General features: G+C 52.8%; 2 protein-coding genes and 2 non-coding genes across 4 annotated transcripts; 1 reads left to right on the top strand and 3 right to left on the bottom strand.

Moving 5' to 3' along the window:
• Positions 1-23: 23 nt before the first annotated feature.
• On the bottom strand, positions 24-10,487 carry NCLIV_007580 (hypothetical protein; the record flags this gene model as incomplete). Its single annotated transcript, XM_003880269.1, has 15 exons — positions 24-304; positions 756-1,047; positions 1,411-1,585; positions 2,095-2,310; positions 2,793-2,970; positions 3,466-3,593; positions 3,877-3,995; positions 4,470-4,610; positions 5,027-5,098; positions 5,385-5,471; positions 5,685-5,855; positions 6,336-6,403; positions 6,749-6,940; positions 7,220-7,599; positions 8,182-10,487. The coding sequence occupies 15 exons, from the start codon at positions 10,485-10,487 to the stop codon at positions 24-26; spliced, it is 4,806 nt and encodes a 1,601-aa protein (XP_003880318.1).
• Positions 10,488-14,378: 3,891 nt separating this feature from the next.
• On the top strand, positions 14,379-19,670 carry NCLIV_007570 (conserved hypothetical protein; the record flags this gene model as incomplete). Its single annotated transcript, XM_003880268.1, has 10 exons — positions 14,379-14,595; positions 15,039-15,418; positions 15,852-15,995; positions 16,408-16,482; positions 16,795-16,974; positions 17,644-17,704; positions 18,252-18,285; positions 18,710-18,762; positions 18,974-19,040; positions 19,601-19,670. 10 exons carry the CDS (start codon positions 14,379-14,381, stop codon positions 19,668-19,670), a joined length of 1,281 nt encoding a protein of 426 aa, XP_003880317.1.
• Positions 19,671-21,337: 1,667 nt separating this feature from the next.
• On the bottom strand, positions 21,338-21,410 carry NCLIV_t040004. Its single transcript has one exon. It is a non-coding gene; the product is annotated as a tRNA-Ala (tRNA).
• A 918-nt stretch (positions 21,411-22,328) lies between these two features.
• Positions 22,329-22,401, bottom strand: NCLIV_t040003. The gene has a single exon. It is a non-coding gene; the product is annotated as a tRNA-Ala (tRNA).
• Positions 22,402-23,521: the final 1,120 nt, after the last annotated feature.

The raw sequence follows: 23,521 nt of genomic DNA, 5'->3' as shown, positions 1-23,521 counted from the left end.
GGCTGGCCCTAGCCCACGCTCGCCTAGAAGGTGAATTCCACATGCCAGTCGTTCCTCCCCACTTCGACTCTCGGCAGTTTCACGTCGACTCTGTAGAAGGTTTTTCCACCGAGCCGCTGCGTCTGCGAGACGTGGTGCGCCGCCTCTATCTTCTCGGACGAGAAGAGAACTTCTTCCTCCTGCTGGCTGCCTTCCACTTCTTCCTCGGTGAGCTTCGTCTCCTCCTCGACGCGCGGAGGGCCTTCGCGACTCACAACGACGCGCGTGGGAGGCGACGCAACGGCCCACAAAACGATCCTCTCAACTACGAGAGGACGAAGAAAGTGAGAGAACAAGAAAAACGAGGAGGAACACATGAAGAAACGTGAGCAAGGGACACAGGCACAGACACACGGGAACTCATGTGCACACAACGCTGGACCATTGACGTCAACAAAGGAACAGACCCTTTGTCCAAAAGCACCCCGAGCGGATCCTGCCCCAACACACTCTCTTCAAGTCCACAGACCCGACGGCCATCGCTGACCTTGCCAACCTCTCAATCTATACGTATATGTATACGTAAAATATATATATATATATATGCGCCACCATGTATCCGCAGATACCCGCGTATGTCACAGTCGGCAGAGGTTTCAATACCTATAGATATATCTACACGTGTATGTGTGGATATGTGCATGTGTGCTAGGTGTGTAAGTGCGGAGTTGAGCGTGCCGAGGACGAGGTTGCAACTACGCTTCGGGTTTTCTTACTTTCTCGGTGAGGGAAGTCGCTGAGCTGGCCGGTGAGAGGCTCGCCGGAATCGTCGACCTGGAGAGGCAGAGACTGCGAGCGTAAAATCCACGTGTTTCTCGCGCTTCCAGAAGTGTCTGCGCCCGGCTCTACAGGGCCTTCTTGGCGCGCCTCTGGGTAATACACAAAGCCTTCGTAAACGAACTTTCCCTGACGATAATCGAAAGAGTTGTAGTCGTCCACGTAGACGCGCCCCGTGGCTACGCCCCCTCCAACCCACTCAGCGTCGGCAGCAGACGGGTAAATGTGAACCTGCGGAGAAGACCCGCACGCAGCAAAACGCCGATTCTGAGAACCCGCACGTATCCCCTGGAAGCCCAGTCCTGTCCACAGATATATAGACATCGATAGAGAAACAGAAGCGGAGATGTAGAAAGCGAAAGAGCGGGAGATGGAGCGACAGGCGGGCACGAAGAGAGATTCAGCTACGTATATGTCCATATATATATATATATATATATATATATATATATATATATATACTTGAATACTTATATAGAAATATGTGGAGATATCCGAAGTCGGGCCGAGACACACGCGTAGACAGAGATGGGCACATCAGAGGACACTGTAGATGCCTGGAGTCCTCCGGCACGTTTCGGCAAGGAGGCTTACCGTGTAGGGAGAGTGATGCATGTTCATCGAAGATCGTTTGAGTCTCTCTTTGGTTAGCAGAATCGTTCCGCCGCGAACAAAGACGGGAATGTTTCTCATGGTTACCCCGTACTTCACCGTCGTGTCTTCGTCCGAGGAAGAGGGGAAGAACGGCATGCCCGAGAAGAAGTCGATCCTAAACAAGAGAGAGACCCGAGCCGTACGGCACTCGCGCAATACTTCAAATGCTAGACCCACAGGCACAAACACAACTTTTTTATCGAGAAAAAGATTGAAACACATATCTGCGTATTCACTCAAGTGCGCATGCTCCTTTGCCGATCGAGAACTACAGCTCAACGCATGCATGTACGTGTATCGACACGACGATGTGAAAACGCTGACAGATAACCAATACATCTGCAACTACACATATACCAATAGTTGGCGAGAGAAAAACAGAGATGACGACACACTGCGAAGTTACACACAGCTACGGGGATGCACAGAGAAAATACGCAAAGAGAGCTAACGATCGGGAGGGTAAAGATAGGTAGGTAAAGAGTAATTGATTGACAGAGAGAGACACTCACAGACAGCTACAAAGATATACACCGATTCAATTCTGTGGGGCTACGCAGTGACGGATGTCGACATTCAGGATTTCTGTGCATGCAAAGCAGAGCCGGAAGTTCGCCACCTCACCAGACGTTGTCGTCATCTCGAGGGAGGACAATGTCCATTTCGAATCCGTCTTTTTGGTCTTCCTCCATCGGCCGCAACACGGGGTGTACGGAGAGGTCGGAGCCCACCAAGAACGCCTGTTGCTCCTGCAGGAAACGCGAAGAAAGCGGCGAAAGCCACCAAAGAGGGCGGACGACCGGGTCACCCTTCAGCGCGTATTCTGCAAACAGTGTGTACCTGAAAGGCGGAAAAACAACAAGCAAAACAGGACAAAACGCCGCGAGATTCAACAGCCGAAAGTGCGACAAAAGACAGCGCGGAAACGAAACGACAGGAGAGACTGAGATTTTTGTGCTACCCCTCGCGGCAAATTTTTTGTGTTTGGGGAATCTGTCCATCTCCATTGTAGACGTCTGTCCAAATCTACCGTTGTAGCCATCTAGGCACGTCTATGTCTATCTCCATCAATCTTGCAATGTGTGTCTATCTCTTTCCCTGTCTATCGGCTTACATCTTTCTCGCGCTCCTTAACTCGCCACATATGTTAGGTCGAGTCTTTTGAGCGCACGTCAACAGACAGATGAACACACATGCATATGGAACCTGATACCTGCATAAGTAATGATGCATTTCTGACAGAGACGTGTGACTGCTGAGATGTGTGTCGGGCGCCTTGAGGATCTCCGTGTCATCCCTACCAGTAAGGCAGGAGTCTGTACCGAACCAGAACGGCCTCTCTGACGAGGTCGACCGACGTCTTGCTGAAGAGCCACGGCTCGCGTCTCTTTGTGTCCATGTGCGCATGTGCGCGGTAGAAAGGATAAAAAATTCCTGTCTGTTGCCAGCGAATGTGCAACTCTTCAGACGGATCGGCGAAGAACCCATCCACGTCGGCACCTGCACAGACACCAGAAAAATCTCCAGCAACATGCTTCAACTTTCTCCATCCATGCGCCTTTCCACGAAACCAAACAAACTTCGATATATTATATATATATATATATATATGTTAGGCATACACGCGCTGTAACCCTGGACGGACTCTTTTTTTACTCGAGCAAACTCTAGTCCATTCTCGTGATTTTAAGAACTCGGCATCTGAGCTGTGCCTGTCTCGGTGGCGATCACGCGCTGTATGCACGCATCGCGTTATCTTTTTCGAGACCCCTCTCTTCCTCCCTCTCAGTATATGTATATATATATATATATATATATATATAATTGGATGTGTGCATGAATACGCACTAAACCAAACAGACGTATTTGTCTATATATCTATATATATATATATATATATATATATGGATAGGTATGATCACAGAGATACATATGCAGACTGGTCGTCACATGATCAGTGAGAAATGAACCTTCGCGTTTGGCATTTTCGCTTACCAATCGCGGACATTCCACAGACGGATGCGCTGAGGATCATCGGAATCGAAGCCGCCAAGTGCGTCCACTCTGCTCGATTGTCGCCAGTCCAAACGAATCCGAAACGGTGCGAGCCCACATATGTCGACCTAAAAAAACAAAAACATCCTCATACCTTGTTCACAAAGAGACTCCCAACGAAAACGTATCCAAGACCTGGCATCCTCTAGCCAGTCGCCATGCTAATGTCTATCTGTCCATATACATCTGATATACGAATATATATATATATATATATATATATATATGGATATATGTGCAGTGGACCACGACATGCCTCAGTAGATATCTATCTCAGTGTGGATGCAGATATAACGATGCACGTATGATTGGGTGCCAGCAGGTCCATGTTTGAGGCCGTTCTCTCTTTACCTGGTAAGAAGGAACGGTCTCTGTTTCCCCTGTCCACGCCGCAGGAGACCCTCGTACGTGCTGCGATGATGGTAGTGGCCATACATGTTATGGATCTCTCGATGCTCCACGAACCCGTTCTGAGAAAAAAAGGAAAAGGACGACTCGAACGATGTGCACTCGTGTCGCGTTAAAAATCTACCTGCACTTTTTGCCAACTTGGCACGCGACCGATTCTGTGCGGATCTCTGCCGTCGCAGGCGTTTCGACGCCTCTCTCGCCCCACAGACCTTCGGCTCCTGCGTCACTTTTCTCCCTTTCTCTATTTTGCGACTCCTTCTCTCTTTCTCCCTCCGTCGCTTTCTCCTGTTTATTTCTCCTTCCGCCTCCGTGTATCCTCGTAGTGTTTCCTTGCTTCCCCAGCATGACGGGACGGGTGAGCACCTCCTGCTGCTCGGTCGCGCGTCTTTCTTCGCAGCCTCCTCGACGGAGTCTTTCCCATCTTCCGGTCCAGACTGCCCCACGCCTGCCTCTCTCTCAACCGCGCCTTCGCTCTCGTCTGTTCCGCTCGATTGTGAGAGTCTTCCAGCTTCGAAACGCATGCTTGTGCCTACCATGTGGAGCAAGTCTTTGGGCATCGACAGTTCGGGACCGCTAAATACAGACGGTTCGTTCATGTCGTTCCAGATCCAGAGATCCGGAGTCGAATGCTTGTAGCGGTCGTAGCTGAACAGTTCCGCCCACCACTCTCGCGTCTGAACAAAACGCACGAGCCCTTGGAATTCCATCTGCGTCTGCTCTCGAGCGAAACCACCACGAGAAAGAGAAAGAAAGAAGGGAAGAGAGAACGAAGGAGAGAAGGAAAGAGAGAAAGAAACAGGAAGAGCAATAGACGACAGACAGAGAACTCGCCAAAGGCGGAGAGCATGCGCGCGAGCAGAGACTGAGTGCGAGAGAGAGACCGGGAAGGCATCGAGAGACAGCGAACGCGACGTGGAAGGCGAATGAAAGGGAGACAGCACCGCGCTACGAGGGCCTGAAGGCTGGCCGATCGCCGAGCCGTTTCGGTTTCTGTGTGTTTGCGAATAGAGAAAAGGCACACGGGCGCAGAAAAAGGGACTTGCGCAAACAACGAGACGCAAACGCCGCACGAACTGCGCGTTCGTGGTACCTTCGGATCCAGGAAGTCGGCGTAAGCAGAATCGCCTGACCAGCAGTGACCGTGGAAAATCCCCCCCGACGGCTGCAAAGAAGACATTAGAAGAGAGACACGACCCGTCGTGCGCGCGGAATGATCGCAAAGCGTTGCGGCGGAAAGAGGCGAGAAAGGAACGGAACAGATACGCGCGGCTGCGCGACAGATAGGGCGAAACGCGGAGACATGTACCCATGCAGCCGGAGTCGGGAAAGCGAAGCGAAACAGGCGACGGAAAAGCGAGAGAGTCGCCGAACCGGAAAACAGGAAGCATGAAACGCCACAGAGTCTCTGTCGTGAAGAGAGGAGGGAACGAAACGCGGAGCCAGCTCACATTTCGGACGAGTAAACTCTTGTCGAGCGCTTCTCGGTAGACGTAGTAGTCTGGGACGGCCTTGAGGTGAGGATCCACGATGGTGACCTAAAAAAGAGAAAGAGGAGAAGCCGTGGGGAACCGATGAAACGCCAGGAGCCAAAAGACTGATTAAACCCCCCCCCGCGCGCCGACACGCCCGATGTAGGCAACGCTGGAAACAAATCCCTTTTTGTCTTTAATTTTGTGAATAATCCGATCGCCGTAAAGGACTGCATTCATGTTTGTGGAGACGAGGCGACTGGCAGTTCGCTTGCTTACGACTTTTCGGCCTTTTGCTGCGATCTCTTCAATCATCTTTTGAGGCGAAGGAAAGGTTTTCGGATCCCACGTGAAGTACCGTTTCTCCAGCGTGTGTTCGATGTCTATCCAAATCACGTCGTAGGGGATGTTGTGCTCGTCAAAACCGCGATCGACGCTGAGGACGTCTTCCTAAAGAGGCGCAAGGCAGCATCCGTGCGCGACAAACATAAGCCTGAAAAACGGTCATCTCTGCGATATATATATATATATATATATATATATATATGTTACATTCACATGTACACACACACACAGATAAAGCGAGGCATGTATCAGACATGTGAACGCGAGATACTCAGCCCACGGTGCCGGTAGACTGCTGGACGCCACACACTCGAAGGATTTCTGTAACAATGTGAGCAGAGATATCTGCAGGAACAGCATATATACATATATGTACAGCTACCAGTATATATATATATATATATATATATATAGAGAGAGAGAGAGAGAGAGACCGAGAGGCAGATAGAGATATACACATGTGATTGTGGGAATGTTGTTCCGCGTGGCGGCGCGACAGAGGGATAGGCGTTTCACAACTCCTTCACGTGGTAGGAAAAAGAATATCCGCCCATCTGGGACACGACAAGCTTCCGATGCGCGCACCTGGTCGTTGTAGTTCCATCTACACTGGTGCTTGCCGAGAGCAAAGAGAGGCGCCATCGCCGGTAAACCTGCAACCATTCCATTCAAAAGGCCACAGGTACACGCTCCGAATATCTGTAAGCCACCCATCGGTGCATACATTTATACCCGTATATACATAGGCACATGCATGTGTAGACATATACATACATACATACATACATACACGTATCCACGTATAGAAACGGCCACGTATACATACGTATATATATATATATATATATATATGTACGCATCCATATTGATGCCAAACTCCGAATATAGCTATCAGTATCTGAATACATGTACTGTACGGTTAAGTGGTTATGGGATTATGTGAAGCTGGTGCCGCTATGTCTCTGTATAGACACGTATAGCTAGACCGTTTTGTTTACCCGTGGCCATGTGGTATTGTCGGTGAACATCTTGCGGAGTGGGCCCCAGAAACATGAGGACGTCGAAAACGCCTCCCTCTGCAGTCCACCACGTCCGCAAAGGATCATACTTGTTTTTCCATCTTTTCTGCTGGATCGCCTCCCAGTCCAGAGACTCTCTGGAGGCGAAAGAATGGTATCTTTTCTGCCGCGCTGCAGTCATCAAACACACGACGCACAGCGCACATCCAAATTCTGGCCTCGCACCTCGACGGCCTTCGGCGCCTGCCGGAGCCTCCCTCCACTTCGCTCTTCTTCCCCCTTCATTTCACCCCCTGAAAGCGTGTCCCACCTCCTGTCCACGCAGTGTGATATCCCCCCCTTCGCCCGCAGCAGCCCCGCACACTCCTCCTCTTCAAACCCGCCTCTCCGCCTCCGGGGTCCCCTACGCAAGGCCTCTGGCTCACCCTGTCTTTCACTCTCTCCACCTACCGCGCTTTTGGCGTCTCAACACGGCGTCCAATTCGTCTTCTTCTTCCTCGTTGAGCCCCGCAAACGTCTCTGGAAGTTCCTCGCCGCCTTGGTCGTACTTGATCTTCACCCACGTCTCCGTCGGATTGAGGAAAAGGAACCCGGTGACGAGGGGAGAGCGCAGCCGGCGCTCTTCTTCCAGAGTCGCAGGGCCGCCGCCAAAGCTGCCTCGGCGAGTTGGTCGCTCCGAGTCTTCGGAATAACGCGAAACCGATCCGCGACGCGACGGTGGACCGTCGCTCGCCGCAGCTGGCGTGTGAATGGCAAGCAGAAACGGGATGCTGCCGTACATGCTGAACGGACTGTCAAGCTCGTAGTTGAAAACGTCCAAGTTGTACATCCTGCAAAGGGGCAACGAACAAAACAGAGGGCTGAGAGGCTCGAATCGGACCGACCGGGAGACACAGAGAGGAAGAACAAGGCGGGCGCCGCCACACACTCTCACTGCAAAGATCTGGATCTAAAGAACGTTCACGGCCAAAAAGAGACAGAGAGAAAGGGCGCACTAGGCAACAGTACGTGTATCGCTACGTAAGGTAGCCATACATGCATACATCTGTATACGTGTACACATCTGTACACATATACATGTATACATATCCTTATGTATACATAGATGCATTTATTTACGTCTGCACATACATATGTACACACATAGAGATGCATATATATCTATATATATATATATACATACAGAGAAGGATATATTGAGAGGTGGGGCGGTAGTGGAGAACAGGAAACTGGATTTGTGCAAACGACCGCTGGTCTTCCGCGACGTTCCGTTGCCGATTCTATGTCTGAGTGTCCATTGTGCTCTGCACGTTCCCTTTCCTGCTCGGTTTGTCTCTCATTATCTGGGTTTTCCTCTCTCGTTGTCCCGCGTTTTTTCTCTTCTCTTTCTGTTCTCGTTTTCTGTCTGGGACCTGTAGGGTTCGGTGTAGCTTTTGAGGGGGAAGGGGGCGGCGTGTTCGAAGAGCCCGTACACCTGACTAGTTCCCCAGAAGGTCACGTCGACGCCGATGGCAGTTGGGCCGAAAGGTTTGCTGTCGAGGAATCGGTCGAACGCTTCCTCCATCGCGCCCTGTCTGTAGAGGTCGACGGCGTCGTGGATCTCTCCGGCGTGGAGAAGGGGCATCACGATGTCGTTGATCACTTCGCGTTCCTCGTCGAGGTCGTCGCCGAGAGGCTCGCCGATGTTCCAGTCGATCCCGCGAAGACCCTTGAGTTTCTCGCGCAAGTCGACGCCCGCCGCACTCGCGGCCTCAGCCACTCGCGCAACTTCTGCCTCTTGCTGCTCCGGCGGGACATGCGATGTCGAATTCGCCAGCGCATTCGGCACCATCTCTCCAGGATCCTTGTGCAGTCTTTCCTCGAGCTGTTGCCGTCCCTCGGCTTCCGCCGCTGTCCGCTTCTTGCTGTTGACCGGCAAGAAGGCCTCCCAGTTCAGCAGCTGCTTCTCGTTGATCTCCTGCACGAGCTTGTGGTGGATGTACAGTCGCAAGGCGAACGGCGAGTGCTGCAAAACCACGCGCACCGGCAGTCCGTCCTCTTCGAGATTCGTCGCGAACGCCGACGAGCTCTCGCGCTCCTCTAGCGTCTTCCAGGCAGGCCGCGACTCCCGCGAGCCGTCGTCCCGGGGCTTCCCAGGCGTGCGGGGCGAGCTTGCCTCTGCCGGTACGTTCTCCGCGTGGCAGGCGCGTCCTGCGTCGTCCCGGGTGCGATTCTGCGGCCGCGCGTTCTGGAAAGATGATGGAAAGCCATGGCGCGCTCCTGCCGACATTGGCGGCTGGGCGTCAAACTCCACCACGGTGGCATTCCACGTGTAGGTCACCTTCGCCTCTTGGTCTGTGCCTTCAGCGGGGTCTTCTTCGAGGTGGAGGATATCTGCAATGTAGCCCTCGTACCTGCGGAATCTCTCGTCGAGACGGAAGACATTCGCGTGGACATCTTCAGGTTCCTTGGCGTTTCCCTCAGTCTTGCCTTGCGCCTTCTCCACCTCGCGTTGCAGCTGCTGCGCATTCAACTTCTCGCGCATCTTCAGCCGGACAATCCCATCCATGAACACTGCGAGGCGCGCCTCAAGACGCAGCCCGTCGCTTCCACGAACCACGTCAAACTTCAACACCGTGACAGGCGCCCGCGCCCCGCCTCTCCGCTTCTTCTCCTTCTTCGCCTTCTTCTTCCCCTCCTTCTCCTTCTTCACCTGCTCCTTCTCCTTCTCACGCGCGTTCGCGCCCTCATGCTTCTCCCCGCCTAGCGACGTGGGCAGACTCCCGCGCCCGCGTTCCTCCTGGCCCGTCTCGCCTCGGCCTCCGCCCTCGTCTTCTCGCGGTTCCTCCTGAGGGCCTTCCTTCCCGGCCTCCTCCCCCGAGTCGCCGCTCGGGGGCGCACTCCCAGCCGGCAGGCTCTTCACGTCCACGGAGTAGAGAGGCGGAGCGGAGATCGACGCCCGAGGCAGTTTCTTCGCGAACAAATCTACCCAGTGCAGAAACCTGTGGCAGAATGAAGCTTGCGTACAACTCAACTTGAACTTGTCGCGTTCAATCGCAGCTGTGAAGGTCGCGCGAGGCAGAAAGGAAAACGCCAAACGCGGCCACGAACTGGACGCATCGCGTTGATCGTTCAACGCGCCTGGTGCGCGCGCACACGCCAGACACCCGCTCGCAGCGGTTGGTGGAGCGCACGCGCGCAGCCGCGCGTTTCGCGTCTGGACAAAGACCCTGCCGAGATCCGACAAAACGCCTCCGCTCGACGCCCGACGCGCACTCGGACCGAACTGCATGTTGCCTTCCTTCGCGTCCAATCGCGTCGCGACGCCGCGACTCGCAGGGCACACGCCAGTTGGGGGCTCTGCGTGGAGTCCGTCTTCGCGACATGGAAACGGAGAGAAAAGCGCAAAGAGCGTAAAGAAGGAAGGCGGCAGAAATGCCGTGGGCGACAGCAAAACCAACACCAACAACCAGGCAACTCCAAAAAGAAGAACGCGTCGAACCGTCAGCGCCCTGCCTCGCCGCCCAGACACTCCCGGTGGAGGCGCCTGCGCGCGGCAAGTTGCGCGAACCCCCGCTGGGAAAAAGGACAAGGCAGCCAAGAGCCTCGCGAGGAAAGCAAAGGCAGCGTCGAAGCTGCCTTCTTCAGCCTTCCCAGCAGCCGCCACAGCGGCAAACTGAAGCGGAGACGCGGGCCCCACAGAAAGCGCGTGTCTCCAGAGGCGAGCCGTCTTCTCCATCTTCTCTTAGCCTGAAAAAAGAGCGAACACGAGGGAAAACTCCAAGCAAAAATGCACTTTCAGACTCCCGACAAACCCCCAAAACCTCGCCGCACGCGTGTGTCCACTCCGCATAATGATCTATCTGCACTCCGGCTTGCATTCATTCACATATTTACGTATATATAAACATCGGAATGCATAGATGTGGATGTGGGACTAAACGTTGATTCGAGTACTTAAACTGTCCACAAGCCTCGACGGCAGTGTCTCTACCGTCTGACTCTATCAAAAGCATACATTTATTTGGAGACAGCTACATAGTTAAGCATATATAACATATATACTCATATACAAGCATATGCGCACAGGAGTACGTAGACACACACGAGCATTCGTAGGAACACAGAAGGTAATTCGTGGCTGAAACGTTGTGCTGGCGGTTTTCCACACCTGCGCGCGCAACCAGGCACAAAACCATGCGCAAACACACGCCCTGGCACACAAATAAACCTACACACAAGCATTCAAACGCATATATGCGTATGTTCGCCTGTGTTTTTTGCCACAGTTGAGCTGAGAGCCAGGCTCCTTGACGCCTCTTCTTACCTCAGTTGCCTGCGTGAACAGACGCCTCGTGTTTCACGAAAGCAGCCGGCTAACGTTTAGGGTTTTCGGTCCGGAAAAACAGCGAGGGCGACAGCGGCGTTGCCAACGAGCACAGAGTCGTCCTTTGAGAACCGAAAAGGGGTGACGCAAAGAAAAGAAGTCGATGGCCGCAAAGGCGCCCTCAACTCTGTCCTCAGTCACGTGGGTTTTGAAAAGGAAAGAAATGTGGCTGCGACGGCAATGTCCCTGGCATGTTCTCCCCTGGTTCCGCGTATGTCGATTGCGCGGTCTTTCCTCTCAAGCAAGGGTCGAGACGTTCAACGCGACGCAGCTGTTTCCTCTTACATGGTTTTTTGAGATGACCGAAGCGCCGAGCTGCACGACCGCGAATGCTTGTGCAAAAAGAATCAGAGAAAAGGGGAAGTCGCGCTCTCCTCAAAGAAAAGGGAAAACGCGCTCTTCTCTCCCTCTGGTTTTCTCTCTCCCGTTCGTGCGGGCTCTCTGTGGTACGGAACAGCCTGGACCAGGGAGAGGCGGTGAAAACACGCGGGCAAAAGGGAAAAAGGTAAGGGAATGTGCGAAGACAGCAAGGCGCGAGATGTTCGAGGCAGCGAATCTGGCCCCGGTGTGCCCAGTTCCTGGGGACCTCCAGCCGCTTAAAAAAACCTCCAGAAAGAACCGCAAAAGGTGAGTTGGCTGTTTTTGGACTGGTGCGAGAGCGCGCGGGCCTCTAGCTGTGTTCGGCCGCCAAGATGCAAAGCAGGTGGCTGTATCGACAGCTGGGGAAAAAACGCGAATCGACGGTGACGCCAGTTTTTCTGCAGTAGTGCAGAAACGACTAGAGAAAGAAAGAGGGCCTTTTTCGTTTCTGTACCAGCGAGAAAGGCTCGGAAAACGATTTCCGCAGTCGATTTCGCCGAGCACCTGTCGCTTTGAGGTATCTGTACACACACCGGACACCTCACCTCACGAGCGGACAAAGAGTGCGGGAGGTTGAGACCGCAGTTTTCTCGAGGGAAAAAACAAGGCTTGAAGACGGGGAGACAACTGCTCTTCCCTTCCTCCGCCTCCCTAGAAAGGACCAGGCCGAAAAAAGAGGAAAATGCCCATGGAAATGCGGAGATGCACTTGCAATGTCGCGTCCCCTCTCAAAACGGCCTACAGCCACCCTGGAAACGTTCGACGCGTGCTGCGAAGGGCTGCAATTCCCTCGCGCAAAGCTCCACAAAACGCCAGATGTGTAGATGCCTTTCGCATCCGCATCCATCGGCAAAGCATAAACCTCAAAGCGAGACGGAGATCTAGAAAATCAGGCGATGTGTACGTCCGGCCCACCGGGGGAAGCTTCGATGGCTGTGAAAGGTTGAACGTGAGACTGAGACTGTAAGAGCTCCGGAACGGAGAGCGCGAAGAGCATCGTTATTTGTCCCTTTCCCCTAATTTTCGCCCTCTTTGACTGCTTCGCCTCCTTGCTCAACTCTCATGCGCCTACCGAAGGATTTCCGACCGTTTTCGCCAAAAAACGACAGGCTCCGTAGCCCGGGGTCGTGCACTCCAAGTGCGGCGGCCTCGCCGCGCGCCTCGGTTTCTGGCCCGAGGGAGCGCCCACAAGGTTTTTCTCCCGGCGACTTCGCCTCTCTTTGGAGGTGACTCCCGCCTCTGCTTTCTCTTTTCCGCTAGGTGGGCATTGAATCTGCTGCAAAAATTTCGCAGAAAGGTAAATCCGCGTCTTCTGCTCGAGAGTCTCTTCCACCTCTCTCATGCTCGAAGTGTCTCTCTCCACGTGACGATAGACTGAGCAGACATTCGCACGATCTTTTTATTAGACCAGGAGGCACACGCGCAAGATCTACTCACGGTTGTCGCCTGTTTCAAAGTGAGAACGGAAGAACGGGGAAGAAACGTCCTTTCTCAAGCGTACGTCACTCTGTCGAGTCATAGGAGACAGTGTGGAACGAGCAGCGGGCTGGTATAGAAGCAGCGGCTCTCCAGCGAGGGCTCTAAACAGTCGGTGTGCACATGCATGTGTCTCGTGGAAGAGAGCAGGGGAGCGCCTCTCCAGCGTGGATTTCCCGCATTTTCTTCTAAAACCTCATCCAACGAAAGGAACGTGGAACCCGAGAGAGGAAAAGAAAGGAGAAAAAATCACAGGGTAAGACTGACCGAAAAAACCTTCGTTTACACCGAGAAATGGGCAAGGGGACGACTAGGCGTCTCAACCCCTGTTGTCAGCCAGGCGCATGTCAAGCGCCAAGACACACAGCACACCTATGCAGGGCGGGCGGAGAGACACCAAGGACGAGAAAAAGGAAGAAAAAGTAGGCCGAGAGCGGAGCTGCCACAGGGAGTGAGAAGAGAAGATGCAAGGAAAGGAATATGAGGGAGTGGAGGCGATATTTTTCCGCGGTGTTCTTCTTTCCTTTCAGCGGAAATCCCCTCCTTAGCTGGAGACAACGGCCTCGAGGGAGACTCACGTGCGGCAGCGGGAGGATCGGCCTGGCGTCGACGTGCTCGGTGTTTGCGTTTCTGAAAAACTTCCAGGTTCCAAACCATTGCTTTCTTCGCTGTGGTGCCGTGGACGTGAACGGTGTCTGACTCTCAGGGCGCCGCCTCTTGTGCCTGCGCTCCTCTTCGAGTTTTTCTCCGAAACAATGAGGGGAACAAAGACACTTCGACTCTCCTCGAATTGCCCCGTCTAGGCGAACTTCGTCCTTCTCACACCTGTACCTACACCTCCGCGGTGTTCTTTCTGGCGTCGACTCCCTGTCCCCTCTGCTGTCTGGCTCTCCCTCGTCTTCCTCTTCTTCGCCGTCGTCTTCCTCTTCTTCGCCGTCGTCTTCCTCTTCTTCGCCGTCGTCTTCCTCTTCTTCGCCGTCGTCTTCCTCTTCTTCGCCGTCGTCTTCCTCTTCTTCGCCGTCGTCTTCCTCTTCTTCGCCGTCGTCTTCCTCTTCTTCGCCGTCGTCTTCCTCTTCCTTTCCCACGTCTGCTCTTCATCGTCTCCATATTCGCCGTCTCACCCTTTGTCTACTTTTCCCCTCTGCTGGTGCTCCTCTTTCTCTTCTCTCTCTTTCTCTTCTCTCTCTTTCTCTTCTTCCTCTTTCTCTTCTTCGTCCCCCTCGAGTTCGTTTATGCCTCCTGGTTTCCGGGTCTTCCTTCTCGTTCTGAGCTGCAAGCTCCTTCCACCTTTCCTTTTCACCCGTCGTCTCCACCGTTACCCCTCAGTGTCTGTCTCTGCACACGTTGTCTCTTGTCCTTCGTCAGTTGTATCACGTTTCTTCCTCGCGCTCTCCGCCTGGGTCCCCCATGGAAACGGCGAGAGACGATGGAGACACGTCTCCTCGCGCCGCCTCTCGCGGCGCTTGTCTCTGTCCCGCCGCGGAGAGAAGGAAGCGCTGGAAGCCTCAAAGCGCGTCGGAGACAAACGACGCCGAGGGCGCCAGCCACGCTCCCGAGGCAGTGCAATTCGAAGTCGAAGACGTTCGCTTCTTCGCGCAGCTTCTCTCTGTCGTCATTCCTCACTGTAAGCGTTGTGTCGTCTCTCCCTCTGCCTCCTTGCTCTTCTCTCCCACCTATCCGGATGTGTGCCTCTCTCTCTTCTCGCTCCCGTCGCCACTGCTCGCTTCCGATCCTTCCTAAGGCTCCTCTCTGTACGTCGGGCCTTCTCGCGTTCTCACACACGCTTGTCTCTGCGTCAGGTGCTTGTTCCCGCTTCATCGTCTCTGATATTCGAGTGTGTCTCGTCTCTCAAGGCGGGCCTCGTTCTCGATACATCTCTGATAAACCCTAACGCTCCACACGCTATGTCCCAGCCACGAAAACGCTTTTCTATCCCTGTGTAAACTCCCCGTGTTCCCTCCGCGTTTCCACCACCCTGATACCGCGCAGCTGCCAGCTTTAATCCTGTGTCCGGCCTATTTCCTCTCTCTCCGTTCTCTCTTGTCTCTTTGCTCCGCACGCTCTCAGCTGCAGGGGGCGTTCCGCCAGTGTCGATCTTCGACGGTGCGGGCGACTCTGGCCGGAACCGAAACGCGTCCGGGCGAGCAGCTTCCGGGCAAGAAGGCGACTGGAACTGCGTCTTTGTCCAGTGGAAAGAAAGGGAGTTGCGCCTGCGTGGGGTCTCGCGAGGGCGAGACGTGTACAGTGACCTGCGGCTCGCTTCCTCCTTTTTCCCCGCCTTCGAATATAAGCCGAGGCGGCCCGGACGAGGCCGCGACGAGCGAGGAAAGAAGCGAAGAACAGACTCAGATCGCGACGCTGAGCCGAGCGACACGGAGAGCGAGGAGCATCAGGTGATGATTCGTGTCCATGAGCTAATCAACGCTCTCATGTTGTTTGGCGAGAACGTGAGCGAAGCTGGCATCACAATGAACGGGTCAAGAGAACCAGAGACAAAAGGCAACAGGGATACAAGAGGCGTCAGAGAGAACGAGGCGGTCAGAAATAGGCACGTGGCGAAGCACTCCACGCTAGACAGAAACCGGAGGAATGAGACCGAGAGGTAGACAGGCAGATAGTGAGACGTAGAGGAGCGAACGCGACAGAGACAGCGATGACGAGAGATAACGAGAGGGAGGGAGAGCGAAACAGAGAGAAACAGGAAGGCAGAGAGACAGAGGAGGAGAGAGAGAGACGGGGCGGTTGCGAACGAGATCGAGAGAGACCGAGAATGAGCGAGAGCTGAAGAGACCGCGAGAAGAGGAAAACGACGGGGCACAACGCTTTGCCCTTGGTGCCGTTTTTCAACTCGGTGACACGCGTCGGCGTGTGATTTTGCAGGCACATATACGCGTTCGTTACGTCTTCGACGAGGGTCTTCTCACGATTCTTCTGCACGAGCGGCCGGTGGCCAGAGGCGCCTCTGTGGACGACGAGGAGGAGGCGATTTCCGAGATCTGCGTAAAAACCTTCAGCGTTTCGCAGGTCGGAAGTTTTCTCTTGAACTCGCCACCAACCGCGAATTGCGAACTTTGTTTTCTGGCGACACAAAATCACGGACGCTCGCCAGCGCCACAGAGTCAGCAAGACAGTCCACGTGGGAAATCCCGATTTGCCTCGCATGTACATACACATCATGTCTAGCGTCCACGGGATCTGTGTATCTGCAATCGGCAGGTTTTCCCAACTGCTGAGACAAGACGCCTGTGGACATGGATTTCCATCAGCAGGTATTCGTACTTGAGTGCACATATACGTACATCTATAGAGATATACAGAGAGATCGGTTTGAGTATGGATCGAGATTTCGTTATTACGAATGCGTCGTTAGCATAAGACAGTGGTGAGGGTGCATCTACACATCGATTGCTCTCTTGTGGTTTTGTGGTTTTTGTAGCACGAGAGACTCCCTGACCTCTGCGCGTTTTCCCCATCCTGCAGTTCGTCTTCCGCAGACTACCTTCGAATGTCTGTACGTTTCCACCTTTCTAGCCCAGGTGTCTTTCCGTTTTCCGTTTCAACGTTTCGTATTTCTCCCTTATCCTCTCTCCAGTGTTCCTTTCCTTGACTGTTGTGCATTGCCTGCTCTGTTCGTTCGCCCTCTCCTCTCAACGGTGTTCTGTTTGCCACTAGCCTTCGCGTTCTCTCCCGACTGTCCGTGCATGTTTTCGTTCCACTGTTTCTTCTGTCTTTCCTCGTTTTCCTCCTCCGCCTGGGCTTCACCTCTTCAACGCAGCCGCAAGCGTTCAGGGAGATCCTCGTGGACCTGCTGGGCGCCGACGAGGACGCAGCTGCGGGCTCTGGGGATGTGCGTCTCTCTGTGTATCCGCCTCCTTTACCGAATGTTCCCTTTCCCGAGGAAGGCGAGAGAGACGTTCCGCAGCAGGAGAATCGCGGGTCAGGAAACATCGAAGGGCGTGAGCCTACTGCAGTCCCGACGTCGAGCGTACACGAGAGAAAGCCGGTGATAATGCGCCTGGTGAGAGGAGGCAGAATGCAACAACCGAGGAGTCTCTCTCTTCTCCCATCTGCCTATTCTTCCGGTTTCTCTCTGCATAGGTGGACAGATAGATAGGCATGGAATCAGGGGTTGATCGCTTGGGATCAGCTGCGATGGCGATAGACGCAGTGCCTCTTTCAACACTACCTCGGTCCAGGAGGCCAAAGTTCTGAGCTACTTCGTGTAGACGTCGCGTACCGAGGCAAAGAGGAAGAAGATAAATCAGAAACCCCCATTGCGGAACGAGGCGACGTGAAAACAGTCTCAGTTCTCCAGATCTCCCTGCAACGAACGCGAGACCCTGGACAATTTGAGACCACGATTCTAGATCTCCCCTCGTAGACATGGCCTATACCTAATTGTACACTAACCAAACATGCATCCTTACATACGAGTATATAGCTATAGAAACTCACGTGCATGTTTAGCTCTATATACAGTTTCAGAAGTGTGTTTTGGAGAGGGTCACGGTACGCTTCGCGGGTAAACCGACACTTAGACGCCGCGTCCTTTCAGCCGATTTCAAAGCGTTTTCTTCGTTTCTGAGTGGCACACGTCGCGTTTCTTGTGCCTTCTCTATTTCGTTGTCTCGTCGCCTTCCGCAGCGCACCAGCCATCAGTCGGTCGCCCAAGAAGTTGCTCTTGGCCTCGACCCCGTTCTCTTTCCGCGTCTCCAACTCTCCAGACCTCACGCGTAACCGGGCAGACGCGCGAAGCTTTTGTTTTCTCTTTCTAAAGTCTCTCTACATATACATACTTATATATATATATATATATACATATATATATATATATATATATATATTTGTAAATACATATTCATATATAGATGCCTAGTCATCCTGGAATGTACGTGTAAGTCCACATCTGCAGAGTCTGTAGCTCTGTGTGTGTTCACATTGCCAGTGGCCCTAGATTTAAAAAGCGCCACGTGTTTGTTTTTTCAGTTGGGCGTTAACACAGCAACTTGCTGCTCAGAGAACTCAAGAGGGTCTCCGAGAGTATGCGCGTTTAGGGCATGATTCGAGTGGAGAAGCACGTGTGCAGAGATTTTTGTGTTTGGCGCACGCCCCGGGAGAGACACGGTGTCTGATCCCATTTGTAGGGAGGGCGGGGAAGGGGCTCACGCAGATGGAAGCTGCGTGAACGGCGACAAGGAGGCAGCGATCGGGTGCGTGTGCGCGTGGGAAAAAAGGCTGTTCGTGTCGTTTCTGCGTTCGCACTGCAGACACACATACAAGCTGAGGAGTCTCCTGTCGGTTGTTCCTGCTCTCAGTAGGTGGAGAAAAGATAGAGAAAGTCCGGTCCACGGGTTCCACAGCCCGTAGACCTACGCACGTGAAATATTCTCTTGTTGCTGCAGCCGCACAGGAAGCCCACATAGCGAGAGCCGAAACGTGGGCAAAAACTGTATATTTTGATTCTCTTAATAAGCATCTCGGGACACAGCTCTCGGCAAATGCCCACTCCCATATGTGAAGCTACGTCTATCTATGGATTGGCGCAGGTCGCCGTGTCTCTCTGGCAGTCTGTATATTTGTGTCAATATATATACATACATATATATATATATATATATCAATGTTGGTCTATATACTTCTGCATTTATATGTAATATAGGTGTGTATTTATAACAAACGGTTATATAGAAATGTAGTGATATATGGACGTGTTCTTGATTGCACATGGGTGCTGGTAGACGATCGTTGTGTGAATCTAGGATATTTCGTTTCGGTTTATCTACATTCGTGCGTGATCGCTGCTTCGGAGGCTTTTTGTCTATGTTCCTGCCTCCATCATCGTCGGTTTCGTTTGCTGTCGCAGCCACCCTCTGTGCCCGGCTTTTCTTCCGAGCGCGGCGTTGCCGAGGTTCGACTCTGTTTCTGCCTTATGGTCAGTGTCTCTGTTTTGCTCTTTTCACATTCCTTATGTCCACATTTTTCGTGATGTATGCGCCACTCAGAGCTCGCCACCGGTTTACGCCTGGAGTGGCATGAGGATGGCCTCCTTCTCCTGCAGCTTCTGATCAAGTAAACAAACGGGAAAGAAATTGCGACGGTCCTGCCCAGCCTAACGCTTTTCACGCACTTGACCTCTCCTCACCTCCACACGACGACACATGTAAAAAGAGAGACATACCTGTTTTGATCCAGTCACACAGCCGATGTACAGAGACAGCCGTTTTCGAATGTTTTTGCAGGATAGGAGTGAGGAACACCCCTGTGTGTATATGCAAATATGTGCTTCTGGAGGAACGTGACGCATAGCGAAAGGACTCTAAATGTCCATATGGTAAAGAACCATATAAACGGAGAGGTAAGGTCAACGGCAAGGCGATGAGAAACACTGGAAACCAAGAAGGGGGGGGGGCTGCACCTTCGCGCGCATCAATCCGCGCCAAACATCTTCTACACAAACGCATGCGTGTACCCACATATAAATAAATATACATATAGCATCTACATAAATGTAACCGTGTAGCCATACATGAGCAAAAAGCATAGGTGACTGGTTAGTTTTTAGTGGAAGAGTCTGAGGCTGTATTCATAGGAAGAGCATTGTCTCTGGGATCGTGTCTGTGTGTGTTCAGACCACAGCTACAAACTCGGCTTTTTCTGCATTTTTATCTCTTCGCGACGGTCACGCAGCCTCAGAACTAGTCTTACAGGGAGGCGAAAGTTGTTTGTTTTCACAGCGGGAACCAGATTTTTCTTTCAAAGTCATTTCTTCCTGCTTCCAGAGGCCCACAGACGGTCTTGTTGCTGTAACGGACATAACAGAGAATCTCTGTTTTTATTTACCGAATGCAGAGATACGGGGAGCCCTCATCTCTAAGGCAAGCGAGAGAGGAAGTCTGCCTCTTGAACCGTCTTGGGAAAGACACGAAGCCCCGGTGCCTGTTCTTTCCCTCGCACAAAAGAGAGATCTAAGGTTAACTTGCGCAAACGCGGAAACAAACAAAACGAGATACAACTTCGAGCACTGAAAGTAGGGTAGCAGAAAGTCCTGGGGTTGGCACTCTGCTAGGAACGATTATTCTTTCTGCTCGCTTTGCTCTGTTAAGCGAAAAGATACATAGGTAATGCGGAGCGAATGTTGCGTTCGCTTACACGAGTAGACACACAAAGGATTTCTCCCCGTCGCTCGGAGGAACGAGAAATGCAAAGATTCTGTTCCGCACTTGAACCACACACGTTCTCCGGTTGACGTGAATATCCACCTCAAAAAACACACGCGTCTGTCTTACGGAAGCCGAAACGCAGGCAGATCTTCTAGACATGGTCGTACAGCCATTTTTTAATTAGTGCATGAAAAAACACTTTCGTTTGTTCCCAGAGAGGAAGGCAACGGGTTATAGGCCTCCTACTCTCGGAGTTGACTGTCGTGTCGTGACTGCTTGCTTCTTGGCGCATTACGCATCTTGACAGTAGACCAGCTTGTTTTCCACGTTTCACCCCCGCTATTTCCACCTAGGTGCCTGGTCTCGAAGAGAAAACATCGCACACAGACAAGCTGCACAGGAATTGCCCTCATCCCGATGCAGAGCCGTTCTCAGCCGACAGGAAGCGTCCTGGGAAGCCGAGGAACAGAATCGTGTAGACGCCGCACATACACGTTCCTTCTACATACGCGCGGCAACAGAGAGTAGCGTGGTCTACAAACCCTCATTTAGTGCAGTTGCCATAATATGCAAAAGAATCGCAGCGGGGTTCCTGCCGATGTGCCTGTTTCATGTGTTGGTTAACCATTGTGGAGCCAATATACTTCAAACTCGATAGACAGCCCTTTAGACTACAGCTAGGTTATCTGTGCGAGATCGAATTCGTCGGCAAGCTCCAACCTCAGTCATTTGGATTGCCTATGAGTCACGGATCTTGGAGAAGTTCCACCGAACGACATAGTAGTGGGGCTGGGGGTATGAAGTTTCGAGGAGTCTTCCCAATCCTCCCGATGGTGCGTATGTGAGCGACATAGTGCCGCACCATGTGGACGCTGTTTGTCGGAGAGGAACGAGGAGTCCGCCGAGGCGAAAAAAAGCCGCAAGTCTCCGAGTTGCGAACGAGACCCTTCAACGTGGAAGCGGATATTTATCGTGGGGACGCAACCAGCTGTCTCTTACAGCCCATGTACTGAAACGCTGCATCCACGGTTAAAATGGCAACTTGCCCGCACCCGTTTCACGAGCCGTAAGTGTACAGTGATGAAGGAAACAACTGTCTTCAGCGAACAGGGTCCTGCATGCGGATGAACAATGAAGAATTGCATCTGAAAATGGATTCCGCCGCGAATTGGGGTGTGGAAACAATGACTCCAAATAACGAAAAAATGGACGACATGGGTATCGATCCCATTACCTCTCGCATGCTAAGCGAGCGCTCTACCATTTGAGCTAGACGCCCTTGCCCGTTGACCTCGCTACTGGAGGTGTTCTCGGAGGTTACGGCGGAAGATTCACAAGCAAGTGGCCAAAGCGCCTGACTCTGGCACTCTAGAGACTGTCGGCTTCATATTGTGGTTCCTGTGCTTGCTTCTGTAAAAAGAACACAGAAAAAGCGAGGACGTCCGTGCCGAGGGACTTCCCGCCGCATCCAGGCTGTTTCTCTCCAAGTATACGAGGTTGTGTCTGCGAGTGCCTGACTCGGGCCATCTGGCTTAAACACACACTGGAATCAATTTTAAATCGAGAAGCATTATCCCGTTACCTTTGTGGCAGCACATCCTCATAACGTTTACGCTTCACAGACTCCAAGAGTTTTTGTGAATGGCCTCGCACACACTGACAAAACAGTAGCTGACCCACCGCGTGAAATCGACTCCCTGCGCTTAGTAGGAGAACTGTGCATGTGGGCTAGGAAGGATGGCCTTCAAAGTAGCTTGGACAGAGGAAGGCAGCCGCGAGCTGAGAAAACAGTGGTACAGCAATCATACAGCAGGCAACATAGCTGAAGGCCTTCCGAGCACCGAGTGCTCTACCGTTCTGTTGCCACGGCGAGACAGCGGTGCTTTACGAGTAAATTGCATCCCTACTTCTAGTGCCTTCCGCATGTTTCGTGAAGGATTCGTATCCCCTTTCTCGCACATGGAATCACTTCACGACACGAAAGCGCACAATCAGCGGAAGCCACACACGAGTCGGTTACCCGCACGGCGTTCACTGCCCGTCGACAAGCAGGCGCGCGCAGGCTGTATATATGAGTGGCTTCATTAAAATAATTCGTTGCAGGTCCCCAGCGAAACACACAGGTAAACAAAGAGGAAACATGATTAACACTGCGTCAGTTAGGGCAGTACGAATACGCCGCGCAACGGGAAAAGAGTGGACGACATGGGTATCGATCCCATTACCTCTCGCATGCTAAGCGAGCGCTCTACCATTTGAGCTAGACGCCCTGTCCAGGTCATCGGGTGACACGTCGTCGTTCCCTCAATTGCAAGAGGAGTGCCGTGTGAGGAATTCCAACACAGCTGGTAGTTTTTCGTGTTCCCTCGCCTGCAAAGAGTTGGCCGTAGGGAAGGATTTCGTTGGGGAGGTATGGATTTCCCACACGTGCCGCCAGGGCCGTGTTACGCCAGAGGGATATGGTGCAATATCTGTAAGGGAAAATCGACGGCCTGCCACAAAAAAGTGCAGACTTTCTGCCTTTCCTCTGGAACCGAATCTGGCTGTGATGGAGCGGCCCAGCGATCTTTGTGAGCACTGTCGTGGACTTTCAGGGAGCAACGGACAGTGCATACGTCGACTCTGTGACCCTCGAGACGGCGGTTTTCTGGCAGGTTAAAGGGTTCAGGGTTCTCAGTCAGAGCAACACAAGAGCCAGAGGGTCGAGTGGATTACGGAAGAGTGTTCCATAGAGAGCATAGGTGATCGGTGGCCGGAGTTCCTCTGTGGAAAACAAAGACAGCCTCCTCTGGGTACGGATCGAATCGCGCTCGGGGAAGATCTGTTCCGTCAGATCGACCAGAGACAGGAAACAGATCCGAGGTAGAGGCCGCCAGCTGCTTTCCTTAGGGCAGTGGACACACATACCACTCTCTTCAGCAGCTGGGGCAAACACCAGGATGCGTCATTTGGACTTGCGCTGCGACTATGACGGCAGGCACTGCGCTCGCAGACACCGGGGCGTGTGGCGATCTGTTGGATAGTTGTACCGCGCTGGGCATTAACTGGATCCTTGTGAGTTGTATGCCGTCTGGAATCCAGGCGGCTAATCAAACCGCTGAACGTGTAAAACAGAAAATGCGACGCCGAGCCAACATCGGCGGCCCGCTCCTTCTCTTCAGAAAATGTGATCTGACAAGGAAGCGCCAAAGCTGAAGACGCGCTGATCGTTTTTCAGGGCTGCGCGGCGCGTCCTGTTCTACTCGCCTGAGGAGTCGACTCGAAACCATACGGTGAATCCGGCTTAACAGAACGGAGTGTGACTCCTTCCGTGTGTCCTCCATTGTCCATTTTCTCGCAGGAAGCGGACAAGTTGACACTGCCAAAGGCCACGAAGCATGCGTGTCACAC

The sequence above is a fragment of the Neospora caninum genome, chromosome III (genome assembly GCF_000208865.1).
Source record: "Neospora caninum Liverpool complete genome, chromosome III".
In the NCBI taxonomy this organism is placed as follows: Eukaryota; Apicomplexa; class Conoidasida; order Eucoccidiorida; family Sarcocystidae; genus Neospora; species Neospora caninum.
Note: the sequence above shows the minus strand (reverse complement) of the source record. Positions and strands in the feature narration are given on the sequence as shown.